The following is a 21464-nucleotide window of genomic DNA, read 5'->3' as shown; positions in this document are numbered from 1 at the left end:
GAGAGAATCTACGGATTCATCGTGAGGCCACGAGAAGAGGGCCAGGGCTACTCATCTTGAGCACCGTGGAACACTCCGCGTCTTCAGAGGAAGACCATATTGTACATTATAGTGTTTATACCCTCCGTGTGATAGTTTATATATTTATTTATTGGTGATGGTAATTATATATTTAAGTTTAGTGCCTTTGTCTCCCTTCCCCTTTAATTTACTTGCATTACGGAACACACCCCTTAAAAGCCACTCCTAACTTGGGGCCGGATACCCAAACTCTATTAACATCAGAGAAAGAACCCAGTTGTGACCCAATAGGGCCATAACACATGGAAACTCTCACTGTACATACTTCTTCCCAATTCCCCAAAATATTTACTCATGCCATACAACTTTACCATTTTGTATTCATTGTTGTTATCTTATCATGTTATACACATAGTTTACTACATTATATCTTGAAATATTCCTCAAATTATGCTAAACTGTATCAGTGGATAAACCCTTAAATTTACTTAAATGTACCTAATTTTCTTCCTGTGAAATTTCTTATACACTGTAATTTTTTATACTTTCTTAGAATGCATTTTCATACCTTCTTACAATGTATTTTTATACTTTCTTACAATGTATTTTTATACTTTCTTACAATGTACCTGTAAACATTATTTTTTTTAATTTTGCTAGAAATTACCATCTTATTATAGGTTAGATTAAGGATCTGCCTGAAACGCTATGTGTGCTAGTGGCTTTACAAGAAAGTAAAACTTCAAGTCTCTGTACTCTAATAAGCCCAATTTACCTTCTTGTATATAAATAAATAAATAAACAAATAAATTATGCTCATAGAACAATAAACAAATAGTTTTTACTATTATTACACTATATAAACAGGCTATATATCAGTACCTGCTCGGGTATTTAACCAAATTAATTATTGAACTAAAATATTACTGTGGTGTAAAGTAAAAACATGTCAGACCTTCTTGTTCAATTTGAGCAATGTTAATTAGATCAATAGCCTTACGAGAAAGGGTATTGTTATCCAAAATTTATTGGTGATTATAGTTTAGATAGTACTCCTTCCGATTCCCAAATAATTAATAATAAACCGAAATGGTTTATGTCCGGGATCGCTATAAGAGTCTCTGCGCATGCGAGACCTATCATGGTGGGAGGAAGGAGGCGGGACTCAAACACAAGGCGTCGCAAGGTACACACATGCCTCCACAGACGGCAGCCATTTAATACCATCACGTGGTCTACAGTATTCAACTGTTTAATTATGCGTCAACAATTATAGTCACGGCCCGTAATCTCACGTACACAGCAGTGAACGTCAGGGACTGGCAGTCGCGATATCGGCAGACCTTAGTGTTCTCACACGGTCACGTAAAGTATACTTTTCTAGTCTGATGCATCATTCAAGATTGTGTATTTGTGGGTAGTCTTTCGTTAGGTTACAAGAAGACCCATAATCCAACGTTAGTTGATTCTCCATTTTTATTCCAATCTCAATGAATATTGGTAAAATCCATAGCCTAATGAAATGCTACTCAAATTTCCCCGATTGAAGAGTGTAGACGAGGATGTATCAAGTTTTTCTTCCTTCACCTACGAGGCTCACCACTGGTGTTTCTCTCTTATTGGGACCTTGTGATCACGAGGACGAGTAACGAAACGGACTTAGTGAAGTCGTCTTACAGCTAAGACATAAATTGTTTGTACAAATTTTGAATGAGGCTATTATCAGTTTCTATGTACATTTATGTAGGATGATCAAGAAAAATAATATATCGCAATAATCTACTGCTCAGTACTCAATGAGTACTGAGTACTTATTATTCTTAGAATTTAATAATCTTTCAGTGCTATATTGATTATTTAATATTTCATGATTTCTTGAATCTACATTCTAATTTAGAATTTGCCATTTTACTAACTCCTTAATGAACTAGTGACGAACCACACTGGTTCCTATATATATATATATATGAACTTTTAGAAATAACCCCCCAATGTTGATATTTGAGGCTTTTCACTTTAATCAGTTAATAATACAGTCCATTCATTCTCTTTAAGTGGTTGTTAAATATGTTACCATACATATGCACTGGTTCTATAGTGTCAATCTTATAATCACTTTTATTTGTTTTCCCTCTTTTTCTCAAAAGTGGGTGGTCTGTCGATTTACATTAATTATCATAATTAAATAATTTTATATTTGAGTTAAAGCCCCAGATACCCAACACCTCACCTCACTCAACAACATTCCCCTCCCACCATACTGTTTTTTTTATTTTATTCACTACATACAGACATTATGTATATGTATCTACATGTTTTATTGACCATAACTGTACAAATAAGCTGGTATGGTGTCCAAAGACAATAGTGGCCACCAGTATACAACATGACATGTCATGCAGACGACGCCACCTCCCTCACCAAAATGGATGCTCCCAACATTTTCCTATTGCATTTATTACACTCTATAAACACATTAAATATAAGTATCTATATTTGTGTTCACCATAGCGAACCACTAAGCTGGTATGGTAAGTCCAGTCAATAAAAGGTGGCCACACAGAGTCAGAAGATGACGCCATCGTCCTCCCTCCCTCAGCATTACTCCTCCCACCATAGTGTACAGTTCTAATTATCACCACAATCCTGCTGTTATCAGAATCCTGGTCATTTTATCACAGCCAGGGGTCTTCTCTAATACTATCATCACTAAATAATTGCAGGTTCATATATATTGTTCATTTTTCGGCGATGTTGTGTTCGCAAGCTGAACAGCAGTGCTGTTAGCTCATGCTGCATGTGCCAGCCTTGGTTGCTCACTCAGTATTGAGGCTCTTAAACCTGGATTTTTTTTTTTCAAGATCACATCAGTTTACTATCGGCCTAGGCTGGGTTACAGCTGCCCCTATCCCTCGCGGGGCATTTTAAAATCGTATGCTGGACCCTCAGTCGTATATGTATGTATTGCGCAATTTAAAGGTTAAAAAGGCTACTAAATTGCGATCTCTACAAGTCCAATTAAATGGAGAGGCTAGACAGGTCATAGCAAACTGGTCATTAACAGATGATGATTATGACCATGCCATACAGTTGTTACAAGTTAACTACAGTGATAAGGAGATTGCAATTGCATGTCTCATACAAATTATTGGATTCCCTGGAAACACAAACCGAAACTGTCTCTATTTTCAGCTTGTTACAACTTGTAATATAGCTGTTACATCTTGGCTTAATTAATTAATGTGTTTATGGCGTATTAGAACGTTGTTACAACTTGCTATATTGGTTGTTATAACTGGTTAGGTGTTAAAACTTGTTTGAACGTTGTACCAATGTCGCAGTTTTGGTGTGTGTTTGTTGGGTTTACCCACTCCTAATATAACTTATGAATCACTAGAGTCATTTCAATTGACTATAGAATCAATCATCAAAGCCTTCAGTACTAAAGTAGCCACATGAGATTCAGTGGCTTACAAAGTTAATCATACACAGGAAACTACCTAATGACATCATTAGGTAGTTTCTAACATTATATGCTAACATTATAACACCAACATCTTCTCATTGAAACAAATCTTTGATGGACTTCGAGCTTATGTATAAAGATTACGGAGCTGAGGGAACCATACAGCACTAGATAAATCTACTAAAAGAAAATCCTCAGACAAGAATGTAAAATCATTCAGAAGTCAAGGCCACAAAACTCATCTTCCATGAAGTGGAAACAGAATAATGTTGCCTCATATTCAATATCACTCACAGTAAACATAACTGTTGGAAATCAAGCTCCCGAACAGAATGGAGCTACAAGTGCCCTCCTAGATATTTATTATGCCAGGAATCACATACCCTACAGCTATGCACAGTCTATGCAGACCATGCCAGTCGAATCAATCAACTGAAATATCTAAACAGGTGCATCTGTTGTCTGTGGAATCATGATTCGAAAGATTGTAATGCTAATTTGCAGACTTGCCAATATTGTCATAAAAGTGTACATCACACAGCACTCTGTGGTGATATCAACATTCAATCGAGATCTCAGGCAACCAATAGTCAACCTGCATTTCAGGCAAAGCCAAAAGATGATAATACATCATCAACTGTATAATACTGTAAGGTACAGATTAATGTCAATGCCTTAATAGCAAACACTATTATCACAGCCACATTATCTACAGCACAGCTGATCTTGAGCAATCAAGGAGCTTGCTTTCAAACAAGAGGTTTGTTTGATCAAGGTTAACAGAGAACCATTATCAGTAAGATATCAGGTGGCAGAAGATTTACAACTTAAATCTCCAAATCAAATATGTATATCTATATCAGGTTTTTATACCATTTCAGGTCTTAAAACCTATCATGAAGTAAAGCTTAATGTCTGTCTAGGGACATTCCAAAAGACAGTCAATGCTATAGTGGCGGAGAAAATTCCTACTGTCATATAAATGACCGGTCTGGAAGCCACCGCTAAAATAATAACAGAAAAAGGAATCCAATTAGCAGATCCTCTAACCGATTCCAACCACATAGGGGATATTGGAATCTTGATAGGAGATTACTATCAGCAATCTCTATTACTACTATCAGCAATTCATTTTGGGATCAGAGAAATCAATGGGTATGAATTTACTCAATTCAGCAGGAGGCTTATTGTTGTCAGGACCTGTACTAGATCTTGAATATTCAACTCCTGATAAATCCCACGATACAGAGACTGTAATTGTAGCCTGACTGGGCGAAGTGCATTCACCACTTGCAATCCCCCCCCCCCCACCCCCCCCCATATAATTGATGACGGATTAGAATCTGTACATAAATTGTAGGAACTTGATGCAATATTAATAATTCCTGAACAACCAAGTCCTGATGATATCTGTACTAAGAAACTGTTCAGTACCATGATGGGCAATATTGGAAAAGGTTACCTTGGAAACTTAACCATAAAAATCGTACCTACCTACTATCATATGGCTTAAAATCACTGTAATTCACTATTTGCAAGGCTAAGAAAAAATCCTGAGCATTTACAACTCTACCATGAGATTATTGCTCAACAGTTACAGAATAAATTCATCAAAGTCATGAAACACTGCAATATGCAAACAGGCTATTTTTTCCCTCATATGGCTGTAATCAGACAATAAAAAAACACTCCTTTACAGATAGCTTTTAATTGTAGCTCTAAATCTGAACACCAAGCAACCAGTCTAAATGATTGCCTGCAAACAGGTCCAAGTCAAACTCAAAAATTGAATGACATACTAATGAAGTTTAGACTTAATAATTATGCATGTACAGCAGACATCAGCAAAGCTTTTCTGAGAGATGGCTTACAGGAAGAAGAATGAGACTTCCCTAAGTTTTTATGGATAAAGAACCCATAAGATATGAATAGTCCTATTGTGACATAGATTTTCCTCTGTCCTCCTGAGACCAATATCCAGCCTATTCCTGCTACAAGCAACTCTAGACACTCATCTACAAAAATCATCCAGTCCCTATTAGGCTGAAATCAGTCAAAATCTACGCATATATAATTTTCAAGGGACAGTTAACAGTACAACTGAACTGATACAAATATATCAAGAGACCAACAAGGAGCTGGAAGGAGTCAACATGCCATTAGAGACATGGGTCTCAAATAATACAACAATGAATAATCAAATCGAGAGAGATTACCCTGAATATCTCATACCACAATCTTAAAAAGTGTTAGGTATGGGATGGGATGTCACATCAGACACTATATCAATCAAATCAGTACTAATAAACCATTGCATTGCTACAAAAAGGGATTTGCTTTCACAGGTTAACAATGTATTCGACCCACTTTGTTTATTAAACCCTCTTACAATTAAATTATATTTATTGGTGCAAGAAGCTTGGAAAACAAAAGTTAGTTGGGATGATCCACTACCACCCTAGTTACAAAAGGCTAGGATGTAGATGGCTCAAGAACAAACTTTAGTCTAACAGATAATCTTTCCAAGACACATAGTCGAGAAAATGATAAAGTAACACTACATGTATTCACATACTCGTCAGCCAAAGCTTTCGGAGCTTGTGCTTACTTAGTGACTTCCCATCAATCATATTTAATCACCTCTAAGGCCAGAGTCTCTCCATTAAAAAAAGAGGACGTTGCCTCAGATGGAACTAACAGCATTGGTTACAGGCACATGCTTAGCCATGCATACCAAACAAGTCTTGTCTACAATGAACATTAAAGATGTCATCATATGTCTGACAATGAAGCTGTTTTGCAATGGCTTCATATCGACAACTGTCCGGCTTCGTGTGTAAGAAATCATGTTTCAGAAATTAGGGAAATTTCTGCAGGCTTTTAATTGTTGCATGTACCTACAAAAGATAATCTAGCTGATCTCTTTTCAAGAGGGATGATCTTTAAACAGTTTGCAAAGGCAAATATTTGGTTTCATTGACTTCGATGGTTAGTGAATGGTAATAGGCCGGAACAAAAGCCACACGTCATTATGACACAATCAATAACTACCACCAGGCAGCGAGCCCGAACATCAGTCTTTGATTGTACTCGTCACTCCTCACTCATCAGATTAATCAATATAGCACAAGACGTGTTACATTATTCCATAAAAAGAGGTATAAAATACACCTTTCCAGAATCACTTCTCTATTGAGTAAGACAAGCCCAGAGAGAAACTTATGGGAATGACTATCCAAATCTTCCTCATAAGCTTAAACACAATCTCGGTCTATGGATAGACCAAAATAATCATTATATACTGCGTTGTAGAGGAAGACTAGAACACGCAGATATCAATCTAGATACTGTGAATCTATGGCCTTTACCAAAGAAGCATTGGATCACATGTTAATCACAAGGTCAGACAAATCTATCTTGAAAAATTGCATGATATGCCGAAGGTAAGATGCAAGAACTTGCCCGTATCCTGGGCCACTACCGATACCAAAGGAACGAGTGGTCCATCTACATCCTTTGAGATGTCAGGAGTAGATTAAACAGGAGCCATATATCTAACAGGGACTGCAGATAAACGACCTATTAAGGCATACATTTGTCTGTTCACCTGTGTCACTACCAGAGCAGTACATCTAGAGATAACCCCCAATATGGATTTCCTCAGACTCGCAGCATGCCATTCATGCCCTAAGCCGGTGATTTCAGATAATGGAGCTAACTTGGTAGCTAGGGAAGCATGTCTGCGGGAAATCTGTTCCCATCCTGCAGTTACTTCCACACAAGAGCAGCATCACTGCAGATGGAAATTTATCCTTCCCCATGGCTTGGAGGCTTTTATGAACGGTTAATGGGAACTGTCAAAAGATCCATGAGAAAATCTCTACACAATAAAAAAATCAATCTTCATGAACTCCAGACAGTAACCACAGAAGTAGAATCCAGGGTGAACAATCGTCCACTGACGTTCTTGTCTGATGATCTTACTCAACATGAGCAATTAAGTCCTGCCCACCTAATGCGTGAAAGACCTCTGACTACAGTACCATCTCAAGTAGATGATGATATCACAGATCTCTTATATGTGGGTCAGACCAAGTTTGTTCAGGGGTATAAGTATCTGTCCAACATAATTCAAAAATGGAATGATGTATGGACAAAAGAATATCTTTCATCTACAAAAACTTCACTATGGTGCAAAAATCCCTCATAATAAATCTAATCTACAACCTGGTGATATTGTCTTGGTAGTCTGTAACGGTCCTAGAGCTGAATGGCTATCAGGTAAAGTCGTCTCTTTCTATCCAGATAGCCAAGGGATTTTGAGAAAAGTCAAAATCCTGTCTAAAGGAACTACTTCCCTGAAGACATTGGACAAGCTAATCCATATGAAGTCAGTGAGTCAGCTACAGGTAGATCCTGGGAGTCCCCCAGAACCTCTAACTCCAAATGCCCCACAGACACCAAACAGGCACATACTTTCACAATGGACAGCCGAACAAAAGTGCAAACAAAATTTGCACTTGTATTATCAATCCGATGGTGAGTAAATGAACACATATGGTCACTGCTGATCCTAAATATTGGACTGTGTGCCAGTTCTCTCCCTCTGGAAGATGTGGGAAATTTTACCCACTGTGTCAAAATTATTATCTAAGAAATGTATTATTTCAATATCATATCAGAATCATATCAGAATCACTTCAGATTCATTATATCCTACAACTAGATCTTACATGACAATGCCACTATGATCAAGTAGGACATAGGGCCATAGGCAGCTTCGTGAATTTGTGCATGATTTCTCAACGATCCAGAAGATTTGAGTAAAACTTAATTAATTAAAAACAATTGGAACATCAATTGACTTCTGGTGATGAATAATACAAATCTGTTACCAGAAATCAATTAGTACTGCAAGCACTACCTATAATATTTAAATTTGATTATATTATAATCACTTTTTATCTAAATATTCTGTCTAGCCAATAAAAATAATCAATCAATATTCAATTAAGGCTACGTGGCTCAGGGTGCATTGTGGCGGTGCGTGGGGAGAGAAGCGCCCACCACGGGAGAGCATTAAAACGTTTTGTTTATATCGAGTGTGTAATCACTGCGTGGTGCTTGAGACATTATACAAGCAAGCCTTTATGTACAAACTAATTATAATCACCAGGGATAGCTCTAGATACTGAGGGAGTTCCCTGGACTATATAAAAGGAAAAAATCCTAATACTTTTATCTAAATACAAGTGTAAAGTAGCGCACAACGTGAAGCTGTCTTCACCTCCACATCATCTATCCTAGCAAAACTACTAGAATCCTCAACAGCAAATCTGTGATATCAAAATACATGCTTATCTCTTTAAGAAATATCATACAGTCTGGCAACATACAGTCAGATAGGCACCAGCACTGAAATTGGATAAAGCATAAGTATTGAGTGTTATTTGTAGTGTGATGATTGGCAAATTGCTTGCTGTTATAGGCTTAATCTATCCAATAAGTCTGTTTGTTGTTGTACTATGGGGCAATGACCCTACTTTTCAGTAAGTTTTAATTTAATCTTTCAGTAACTGAATCTTTTACATAACTGAATATTTTACCTCATGCTTGAATTTACTCAATGCCTGAATATTTTCATATAAATTTGAATATATCTGTATATATAATTGATCTTATACATCAAGTTAACAATTGCAAACTTAGTTATCATTACTTTATGATATTAGTTTAGCGTATTGTATATACCCACCAAACATTTTCTTGTTTTCTTAACGTGCTAAAAATGACATTTCTTTGTTTTGGGCACGTTTTAAATTACGTTTAATATACGTGTTTTGAGAATTTGTAAAGATGAGTATAAAACGTGAGTTCATAACGTTTTAATAAAACGTGTTTTAAATGTTATGATAAAACATTTTAGAGTAGAGGTTTTTAAAACGTTTGTTCTAATTATTAATGATTGCAATTATTAGGTATAATTATCTTAATTGCATTTAGAAACATAGAGGGAGAACAGAGACAGCAAGAGAAAGGAGGAAGAGAGAGAGGGCAGGGAGAGAGAGAGGAAGGGAGAGAGAGGAGAGAGGAGAGAGAGAGGAAGGGAGAGAGAGGAGAGAGGAGAGAGAGAAAGAGAGGAAGGAGAGAGAGAGAGAGAGAGAGAGAGAGAGAGAGAGAGAGAGAGAGAGAGAGAGAGAGAGAGAGAGAGAGAGAGAGAGAGAGAGAGAGAGAGAGAGAGAGAGAGAGAGAGAGAGAGAGAGAGAGAGAGAGAGAGAGAGAGAGAGAGAGAGAGAGAGAGAGAGAGAGAGAGAGAGAGAGAGAGAGAGAGAGAGAGAGAGAGAGAGAGAGAGAGAGAGAGAGAGAGAGAGAGAGAGAGAGAGAGAGAGAGAGAGAGAGAGAGAGAGAGAGAGAGAGAGAGAGAGAGAGAGAGAGAGAGAGAGAGAGAGAGAGAGAGAGAGAGAGAGAGAGAGAGAGAGAGAGAGAGAGAGAGAGAGAGAGAGAGAGAGAGAGAGAGAGAGAGAGAGAGAGAGAGAGAGAGAGAGAGAGAGAGAGAGAGAGAGAGAGAGAGAGAGAGAGAGAGAGAGACAGACACAGAGAATGGCAGCAACGAGAAGAGGCAGAGACAAAAGAGCAGAGACAAAGGGTCAGAGACAAAGGGACAAAGACAGAGGGACAGAGATAGAGCGAGAGGAGAGACAGAGGGACAGAGATATAGCGTGGAGAGAGACAGAGTTAGAGCGAGGAGAGAGACAGAGAGAGAGACAGACAGACACAGATAATAGCAGAAACGAGGAGAGGTAGAGACAGACTGGCAGAGACAGTGGGGCAGAGACAGAGGGACGGGTACAGAGGGGGACAGGGACATAAGGGGACAGGGAGACGGAGGAGGACAGGGGGACAGAGGGGGGCAGGACAGAGAGGGACAGGGGCACAGAGAGGGAGACAGGGACATAGAGGGAGACAGGGACAGAGAGGGGGACAGGGACAAAGAGGGGTCAGGGAGACAGAGGGGGCAGGGGAGACAGAGGGGGACAGGGGACAGAGACAGGGGGACAGAGAGGGGCAGAAAGAGACAGGGAGACAGAGTGAGACAGGAACAGAGAGGGGAACGGTGACAGAGAGGGTGACAGAGAGAAGGGAAGGGAGACAGAGGGACAGAGAGAGGGACAGGGGGACAGAGAGAAAGACAGGGGGACAGAGGGCGGACAGGGGACAAATGGGGACGGGGGACAGAGGGGGGGGACCTGGAGAGTGAGGGGGGACGCATGGAACTTGCGCACTTGCACAATCTACTAATATATTATAATATTAATATTTATTTGAGAAAATTCCTGTTTTGTATGAAAAGCATGTAAAAATTTATGAATGCCTCTGTGGAGTCGGCCACTGGATGTAATGGACTTGAGTCGAGGACAGGATGTTGTATATGCTTTTTTTCGGAAGGTTTGTTCAAGTGCCCTTGACTTCAGTTTCAGCATATCTATCATCTCAGTGCATTTATATACTTATTCCAGTAGAAAAGCATATGAACTGTTTTAACAGGAGGATGTGTTGTGGTATTGATGCTATATGAACTGTTTTAACAGGAGGATAGGTTGTGGTTCCGTTGTTATATAGACTGTTTTAACTTGAGGATGGGTTGTAATATTGTTACTATATGAACTGTTTTAACAGGAGGAGTAATTGGAAAACATATCCCGGGAAAGCGGAGTATCGCAGTGAAAAGGTTATAATGATTAAGAATGTGTGTAAGTTGAAATATATCCCCTGTACCTCACCCGGGCAATTCCAGGATCAAATTGAAATGATAAATAACACATAATATTAAGCATATTACACACATTTATAAGGTCTGAAATTAACAGTTTAAAATGAAAGTGACGGACCGTATCGCCAGGGTTGTCAGGATCCACAGAGAGTCCCTGTGGGTTGAGACTCAGCGTCTGGTTGGAGCTACGAGTCACACTGAACACTGAGCCCTCCATCATCACTGCTCTCAGCGGAGTCTACAGATGATACCAATATGTTTCATGGGCACAAGGTATATATAAATATATGTAACATATTTCATAAATTTCTGTGTCGTGTCTAAAAAATAACAGTTTGTAAGACAGTTACTGTATCGTGTCTAAAAAATAACAGTTTGTAAGACAGTTACTGTATCGTGTCTAAAAAATAACAGTTTATAAGACAGTTAATCAGCATGAAAGAGAGATTACTTCTCCATATCACATTAACTTACAGTAAGTACTCCATACAGGTCAAAACTAACCGGGACAATCTTGACGTATGTGAAATCTGTTCTCTGAAGTGGGAAGAGCTTGGAGGCGTCGAGTATGACCCAGTATGATAGCTTGTACAATCCCAGGTCGAGAAACAGCGGCGTGACCTCCAACTGGGAATAATTCCAGGAAAGCAACGCACTCTGGATAGGAATATCTTTCTCTGGTTGTCCGGTGCTTTCTGAAACTTTCCAAACCTCCCACCAGCGACTGAAATAGAGTCGTTAAGGAAAAAGAATGTAATGGAATCTGTAATCAAATTTGCATTCTAAATTCAAGCTCAACATATAACTGTGTGTGTATATATATATATATGTCGTACCTAGTAGCCAGAACGCACTTCTCAGCCTACTATGCAAGGCCCGATTTGCCTAATAAGCCAAGTTTTCATGAATTAATTGTTTTTCGGCTACCTAACCTAACCTAACCCATAAAGATAGGTTAGGTTAGGTTAGGTAGGGTTGGTTAGGTTCGGTCATATATCTACATTAATTTTAACTCCAATAAAAAAACATTGACCTCATACATAATGAAATGGGTAGCTTTATCATTTCATAAGAAAAAAAATTGAGAAAATATATTAATTTAGGAAAACTTGGCTTATTAGGCAAATCGGGCCCTGAATTGTAGGCTGAGAAGTGCGTTCTGGCTACTAGGTACGACATATATATATATATATATATATATATATATATATATATATATATATATATATATATATATATATATATATATAACTGAAAACTCACACCCCAGAAGTGACTCGAACCCATACTCCCAGAAGCAACGCAACTGGTATGTACAAGACGCCTTAATCCACTTGACCATCACGACCGGACAAAATGAGGTGATAGCCGAGGCTATTTGAACCACCCCACCGCCGGCACTCGGATAGTAATCTTGGGCATAGCATTTTACCAAATCACCTCATTCTTTGGGGCACACGTGAGGAACACAAATGCGAACAAGCCTGAATGGTCCCCAGGACAATATGCAACTGAAAACTCACACCCCAGAAGTGACTCGAACCCATACTCCCAGAAGCAACGCAACTGGTATGTACAAGACGCCTTAATCCACTTGACCATCACGACCGGACAAAATGAGGTGATAGCCGAGGCTATTTGAACCACCCCACCGCCGGCACTCGGATAGTAATCTTGGGCATAGCATTTTACCAAATCACCTCATTCTTTGGGGCACACGTGAGGAACACAAATGCGAACAAGCCTGAATGGTCCCCAGGACAATATGCAACTGAAAACTCACACCCCAGAAGTGACTCGAACCCATACTCCCAGAAGCAACGCAACTGGTATGTACAAGATGCCTTAATCCACTTGACCAAAGAATGAGGTGATTTGGTAAAATGCTATGCCCAAGATTACTATCCGAGTGCCGGCGGTGGGGTGGTTCAAATAGCCTCGGCTATCACCTCATTTTGTCCGGTCGTGATGGTCAAGTGGATTAAGGCGTCTTGTACATACCAGTTGCGTTGCTTCTGGGAGTATGGGTTCGAGTCACTTCTGGGGTGTGAGTTTTCAGTTGCATATTGTCCTGGGGACCATTCAGGCTTGTTCGCATTTGTGTTCCTCACGTGTGCCCCAAAGAATGAGGTGATTTGGTAAAATGCTATGCCCAAGATTACTATCCGAGTGCCGGCGGTGGGGTGGTTCAAATAGCCTCGGCTATCACCTCATTTTGTCCGGTCGTGATGGTCAAGTGGATTAAGGCGTCTTGTACATACCAGTTGCGTTGCTTCTGGGAGTATGGGTTCGAGTCACTTCTGGGGTGTGAGTTTTCAGTTGCATATTGTCCTGGGGACCATTCAGGCTTGTTCGCATATATATATATATATATATATATATATATATATATATATATATATATATGTCGTACCTAGTAGCCAGAACTCACTTTTTGGCCTACTATTCAAGGCCCGATTTGCCTAATAAGCCAAGTTTTCCTGAATTAATATATTTTTTCTAATTTTTTTCTTATAAAATGATAAAGCTCCCCATTTCATTATGTATGAGGTCAATTTTTTTTATTGGAGTTAAAATTAACGTAGATATATGACCGAACCTAACCAACCCTACCTAACCTAACCTAACCTATCTTTATAGGTTAGGTTTGGTTAGGTAGCTGAAAAAGTTAGGTTAGGTTAGGTTAGGTAGGTTAGGTAGTCGAAAAACAATTAATTCATGAAAACTTGGCTTATTAGGCAAATCGGGCCTTGCATAGTAGGCTGAGAAGTGCGTTCTGGCTATTAGGTACGACATATATATATATATATATATATATATATATATATATATATATAACGTGAACTCTTATATATATATATATATATATATATATATATATATATATATATATATATATATAAGAGTTCTTACATTCTTGTACAGTTAGTGGCATGCATAGCCTTTCGGGCAGGTCCTTAATACTACGATCCCCAGAATACAACCCGCCAAATCATTTAACAACAAGGTACCCATTTTACTGTTGGGTAAACAATGGCTACAGTTAAGGATTGACACCCAGTAAATCCTCCCCGGGCAGGATACGAACCCAGGACAATGCGCTCGCGAAACGCCACGCAAATGTCTTACCACTAGACCACGGAGACTATCTCACTTATTTGATACACAAACAGTCTTATACACGCACACTAGAGCTAAGAGCCCAACTGAACGGACACTCCCACAGAAAATACTCACTGAAATGGAAGTAATACCAGAAGGAGTAAGGAAACATAATACATATAACAACTGTACCAACAGAGTTTGTCACATAACAGCTACCAGATGTGACAAAAGCTGTACCAACAGAGAAGATAATGGTTTGGATACTTACGGAGTCATTGAAAGCATTGTGCCTGCCCCTTGAAATAGTATTTAATTCTTCCCTGGGAATGGAAGAGTTTCCAGACTGCTGCAAAACGGCGAATGTGCTGTCAACATACATGAAAGGAGGAAGACGAGCAGCCCGTTTTCGCGAGCGTTCCCAACGCAAAGAAACTGCCGTATTATAGTACCTTATCCTAACTTACAAGAGGACCTACGAATAGAAAACGTGCCATTATGTCAAATTCGCGAACTGCTACCAATTTCTAGCACAATATTTTTTGCCCCTAAAGTATGCGTAAAAAAGTATACAGTTAGAAGGACCAGGTACATAAGAGAAGCTTCAGCCCCTACATTAATGGCATCCACGAACGACACAAACGTGCTCCAAAATCCGGCGACACTAACATCGGCGCCTCGGTTAATAATCCCTTGGTTTTCTCAAATGCCAACTGTGCTATTCCGTTCCAGTCCCACTCCTTATTCTTAGACAACAAACTTGTCATAAGAGTGGCTACCGTGGAAAAATTCTTACAGAACTTCCTGTAATATCCGATCATACCCAAGTACCTTAACAACTCCTTCTTTCCTTTGGCTACTGGGAAATTATCGATGGCTTCCACCTTTGTTCTCATTGGGGCAACCTCACATTGCATTACCACATATCATAGGTAATCCAGGCGAGCTCTCCCGAACTCACTCTTCGCCAAGTTAATTGTCATATTTGCCCTCTCTAATCGGTGGAACAAATCCAGTAGTCGGTCTACATGATCCCTCCAGGAGTCTGCAAATACCATAATATCCTCGATGTATACTGCACAACCCTTTGCGCCTTGCAACACCTAGTTCATAATTCACTGGAAGCAACTACCACTATTTTTCATCCCAAACGGCACTACTTTATACTAATATAAACCATCCGGCGTCACAAACGCCGAGATTCTCTTGGCTATTTCAGACAGGGGGATCTGGTAGCATTCCTTCAGTAGGTCTATCTTTGATACATACCGTGCATTCCCAATCCGACCTATACAGTCATCAATACGTGGTATCAGGTACGAGTCAGCGACCGTAATCGCGTTCACATTCCTGTAATCGGTACAGAATCGTTAGGTGCCATCATTCTTTTTCACTAGGGGGCAAGGTGAACTCCATTCACTGTCGCTAATCTCTGCCAGGTCGTTATCCAGCAAATATTTAACTTCGACCCTCATCGATGCTTGATGGGGACAGCATTCCCTACGTTGACCTCATGTTTCGTTCCGTGATGTCTTCTCGGTACATCCGTAAATAGAGGCCCATTCTTTCATAAGAGTTCCACTAACTCCTGGCGTTGGTCATCCTCTAAATGACCTAAACGCTCGTCTATCTCGGCCAGGTTTTCCGTATTCAACATCTTCGCACCATCAGCCCTCTCTAACTTACTGGTTTCCTCCACCAATCATTTCTCGTGTCTGACACAAAGCACAGTCGCTCGCGGTGGGGCTTCTATCTTTCCCTCTTCACTTGGAGGCTTATCTCTATCATAATACCTCTTCATCAGGTTAAAATGACAAACCTGCGACTTCCTGGGCCGATCTGGCATATATTTAGTACATAATTTACTTCTCTTAATACCTTCTAGATCGCACATGGCCCGCAAAATCTTGACTCATTTACATTCCACTTTACAGGCAGGAGCACTAATACCTGTTTTCATTCATGAAACTTCCTGCCCTTCGCCTACCTGTCATGATATTTGACCATCCCTATCTGGGATATCTTTAATTTTTTCTTGGTCAACTCTCCGGCCCTAGAGAGTCGCTCTCTGAAAGTTTTCACATATTGTCCCACATCTACTTTCTGCCTTTCCTCAGTGAGCTGTTCTTTTAAAACGCTCACTGGAGTGTTCGTACACCAGTTGAAATGGAGTGAATCCTAGCAATTCCACCACCGCATCTCTGATGGCAAATAGTACGGAGGGTAACGCCTCGCCCCACTTATTCCCTTCCTCAGCGCAGTATATCTGCAACAAACTCTTCAGCATTCCATGGTAACACTCCAACGCTCCCTGCGACTGAGGGAGATACGGTGACGAGCTCGCTTGTTCCACCTTTCATCCTCTTAGAGTTTCCCCTGGATAGTTTTGATTGGAAGACATTCCCCAGGCCCGTCTGGATAATCTTGGACATGCCTACCCAGGTAGCATAGTTTTGCAGTCTATCCAGGACATCTCGTGATGTCACTTTCTTCAAGGGGGACCACTTCCGGGAAACGATTGGCCGTGCACGTCAACAAATATTCGTGACTTTTCCTGGTCCTTGGTAACGGACCCACCCAATCTACCAGGACCCTCTCGAAAAGGCTCACCAAAAGCTGGGATTGGCCTCAAAGGTGACTTTGGTATAGCCGGGGGCCGGTTTACCTGCACGCTGACATGCCAAACATGTCCGACAATACCGTTTTAAGTCTTTCCATATGTTTGGCCAATAAAAATACTCCTGCGCCTTCTTCAAAGTCTTTTTCACACCCACGTGCCCTGCCATGTCCACAGAGTGGGCTAGTTCTAACACCCTCGGCACCAAAACTTGGCGTTTTTCCATCCACACTTTGTCCACGCCGGATCTATCTGGTCGCCACTTCCTCGTCAATATGTCATTGTCCATGTAATAATGCACTGGGGACTCCTGACACGAGTTTCCCCCTTTCGCCTCCTTGATCAGGTCAATGAATTCGTCGTTCTGCACTCTAATTAGGCTCCGAAAAGCCTCCGTAATCATATCTGCTCTAACAGCTGCATCTCTCACATTTTTCACTCCTGCCTCTTGGATCTTAAATTTCGTTTCAGGGTGCATCATTTCCAGAAATTTCTCCAAAATCATAAATTTTTCCAATTACCCTAGGATTCTACACCTTCAGCTTCTATTCCTTTCCAGGTCTCTTGCCGTCTCAGCAACCGTACTTGCAGGAACCTTCATCATTTCTTTGAAGCGCTTTCTGTAAGCTTCAGGAGTCAACAGGAAAGAACGCAAAACGCTGCTCTTCACAGTCCAGTAATCATAGCATTCCTCCAAAGACAACTGGGTATACGCCTCTCTGGCAGCACCGATCAATTGTAACTTTACCAATTGAGCCTACTCTTCCTGCGGCCTCTGTCTGATGTTGGCTATTTTCTCAAAATGCTCGAAGAAGCTCTCTGACCCCCTCAGGCACAAATAGAGCAATTTCTTTTTCTCTAACTTTGTTTTCGTGTGGGGTGTGATACATATGTTGCGCTCTCTGGCAACCCACGTTCAATTCTATGCTCTGCCAAAGCTCTATTTGCTTCTATTTCCATTTGTTTTGTTCTTTCTTTTTCTATTTCCATTTGTTTTGTTCTTTCTTTTTTATATTTCCATTTGTTATGTTCTTTCTTTTTCTCTTTCAACTTGGGCTTTCTCTTTTTCTTTCTCCTGTTCAAACTCCATTTCTCTTACTCTGATTTACTCTTTTTCTTCTTCAACTTCTCCAGCTGAAATTGCCTCTCTTCATGTTCACGTTGCATCTGAAGCTCTAGCTGGAACCGTTCTAAGCTCCTATGCCGGCTACCCCTGCTACTGTGACTACTCCTACTTGATCATTGGGATCTCACTTCATTCCATTCATCATTCTCCTTTCCACTTCCAGCTCCTTTCTGGACTCCTTGCTCTGCCACTTCCTTCTTAGCTCTCAACTGACTAAGGATCTCATCCTTCATTCCGGTCACTTCGGATGATTTTGCCTTGATGCCACATTTCAATACTATCTGCTTCAGCTGCTCTTTGTGCAACCATCCAAATCTTCAGGCTTGCCTGACTCTACAAATGCTTGTACTTTCTCCATTTTGTTTTGTGTGTCTTCCCCAGAGAGAGAAAATATACCTGCGGTCACACGGGCTACCTACTACTGCAATAGGTGTGTCAGTCCAACCTCCTGGAATCGAACTGTGAGTGTGTTAATTCACTATCCCAGACGGGCCCCCAATATTTGTTTTGCCCTGAGGGGGGATGAGGATTTTGTGACTTAAACCTCCAAAAGAGAGCTCTGGTTGTTGCACAAGACTATTACTTGCGTACGGGTGGGACAGCGTCATCAACCACTTCCTGACAGAACAAACAACTGACCTTGATAGCCACGCTCCCGCTACCGTCGGTCGACCAGCAATGGACACTGGAGTGCTTGTAATTTACCTAGATCACTCTGTACGCCTCTTGATCTTGGAGAGAAGTTCAGCATCACATATTTAGGGGTGCGGCTCCCACACTGGCTTCGTTTTCTTGTCTACACACCTTACTGGAGTAAACATGACTCCCCACTCTCTCCTTGTTTGGAATGATCTCCTAAATCCCCCTTTCGCGAATTAGTATCTTCTGCCACCCTGTGACTCTGTGCAGCTGTGACTCTCTCTCTCTCTCTCTCTCTCTCTCTCTCTCTCTCTCTCTCTCTCTCTCTCTCTCTCTCTCTCTATCTCTCTCTCTCTCTCTCTCTCTCTCTCTCTCTCTCTCTCTCTCTCTCTCTCTCTCTCTCTCTCTCTCTCTCTCTCTCTCTCTCTCTCTCTCTCTCTCTCTCTCTCTCTCTCTCTCTCTCTCTCTCTCTCTCTCTCTCTCTCTCTCTCTCCCTCCCTCTCTCTCTCTCTCTCTCTCTCTCTCTCTCTCTCTCTCTCTCTCTCTCTCTCTCTCTCTCTCTCTCTCTCTCTCTCTCTCTCTCTCTCTCTCTCTCTCTCTCTCTTGCTTTCTGGGAAACCTCACCATGAGAAGAGCAAAAGTCAGCTAACATATACATTTAATATGCAAAAAAACGTGCATAATACATAATATATAAAATAGAACATTATCATACAACACTCTAACCTGCTACAACCCGGTAGCATTCCGATATATCCTGGCTGCACCAACAGTCCCTATGAAGTGGCAGCTCACCTCTTGGATTACCACTTACTACTCAATAACTAAATGGGTCTGAAATCCTGTCACAACAATACTGCATCCTCAGCTCTAAAAGTATATGAATCTCAGCTTGGGGCTGAAACACCAGAAACATCAATATAAGTATCCCCCAACAAAAGAAGAAACCAATATCTCACGTTTCCTGCATCTTACTTGAAAATAAACATTCAAGCATTCCCTTTATACAATCAAGAATGTCAACCCTGAACCTCTGTTTTGCTCATAGAGAGTCACTACAAATATATAAATATATATATATATATATATATATATATATATATATATATATATATATATATATATATATATATATATATATATATATATGTCGTACCTAGTAGCCAGAACGCACTTCTCAGCCTACTATGCAAGGCCCGATTTGCCTAATAAGCCAAGTTTTCCTGAATTAATATATTTTCTCTAATTTTTTTCTTATGAAATGATAAAGCTACCCATTTCATTATGTATGAGGTCAATTTTTTTTATTGGAGTTAAAATTAACGTAGATATATGACCGAACCTAACCAACCCTACTTAACCTAACCTAACCTATCTTTACAGGTTAGGTTAGGTTAGGTAGTCGAAAAACAATTAATTCATGAAAACTTGGCTTATTAGGCAAATCAGGCCTTGCATAGTAGGCAAAGAAGTGCGTTCTGGCTACTAGGTACGACATATATATATATATATATATATATATATATATATATATATATATATATATATATATATATATATATATATATATATATATATATATATATATATATATATATATATGTCGTACCTAGTAGCCAGAACGCACTTCTCGGCCTACTATGCAAGGCCCGATTTGCCTAATAAGCCAAGTTTTCCTGAATTAATATATTTTCTCTACTTTTTTTCTTATGAAATGATAAAGCTACCCATTTCATTATGTATGAGGTCAATTTTTTTTATTGGAGTTAAAATTAACGTAGATATATGACCGAACCTAACCAACCCTACCTAACCTAACCTAACCTATCTTTATAGGTTAGGTTAGGTTAGGTAGCCGAAAAAGTTAGGTTAGGTTAGGTTAGGTAGGTTAGGTAGTCGAAAAACAATTAATTCATGAAAACTTGGCTTATTAGGCAAATCAGGCCTTGCATAGTAGGCCGAGAAGTGCGTTCTGGCTATTAGGTACGACATATATATATATATATATATATATATATATATATATATATATATATATATATATATATATATATATATATATATATATATATATATATATATATATATATATATATATATATATATATATATATATATATATATATATACCATTGGAGTTCTTCAAAGAACTCTGTAGGGTAAGGCAGGTCCTAGTCAATAACGGCTTCTCCAATGGTTTCGTCGAAGACATCATAAGAAGGAAAGTGAAAAGCCATGCAACCTCTGAAGACACAACTAACACAACACCTATACCCCCTATTAGACTATTTTACAGGAACTTCTTTTCCACAGCTCATAAAACGGAGGAAAGGGTCCTGAAAGATATTGTTAATAGAAACGTTATCCCTACAGACAAAAATCAGAGGATACAACTGACGATTTACTATAAAACCAGAAAAACGGCCAGCCTACTCATGAGAAACTCTCCAGACACAAAACAGAACGCTTTAAAAGAGACTAGCGTCGTCTATGCCTTCAAATGCCCTCTTGGGGACTGTAAGCTCCAAAAAAAACAGTATATAGGCAAGACAACAACATCTCTTTCTAGGCGTTTAACGATGCATAAGCAACAGGGCTCCATTAAGGAACATATAATCTCTTCCCACAACCAAACCATCGCCAGAGAAATCCTAGTAAACAACACAGAAATCATCGATAGATACAGCGATAGCAGGCGGCTTGACGTTTGCGAGGCACTACA

At 39.8% G+C, this 21464-nt stretch overlaps 1 protein-coding gene across 1 annotated transcript in view; it reads right to left on the bottom strand.

Moving 5' to 3' along the window:
- Positions 1-21464, bottom strand: part of LOC138373087 (uncharacterized) — a 251001-nt gene that overhangs the window by 35224 nt on the left and 194313 nt on the right. The window contains exons 11-12 of the mRNA XM_069339112.1: positions 11763-11982; positions 11377-11496 (exon numbers count right to left, since the gene is read on the bottom strand). Of these exons, the coding sequence (XP_069195213.1) occupies positions 11377-11496; positions 11763-11982 (340 nt within the window). The remainder of the gene's footprint in view (positions 1-11376; positions 11497-11762; positions 11983-21464) is intronic.

The sequence above is a fragment of the Procambarus clarkii genome, chromosome 41, assembly GCF_040958095.1.
Source record: "Procambarus clarkii isolate CNS0578487 chromosome 41, FALCON_Pclarkii_2.0, whole genome shotgun sequence".
Taxonomy (NCBI): Eukaryota; Metazoa; Arthropoda; class Malacostraca; order Decapoda; family Cambaridae; genus Procambarus; species Procambarus clarkii.
This window is presented reverse-complemented; position numbering and strand designations above follow the sequence as displayed.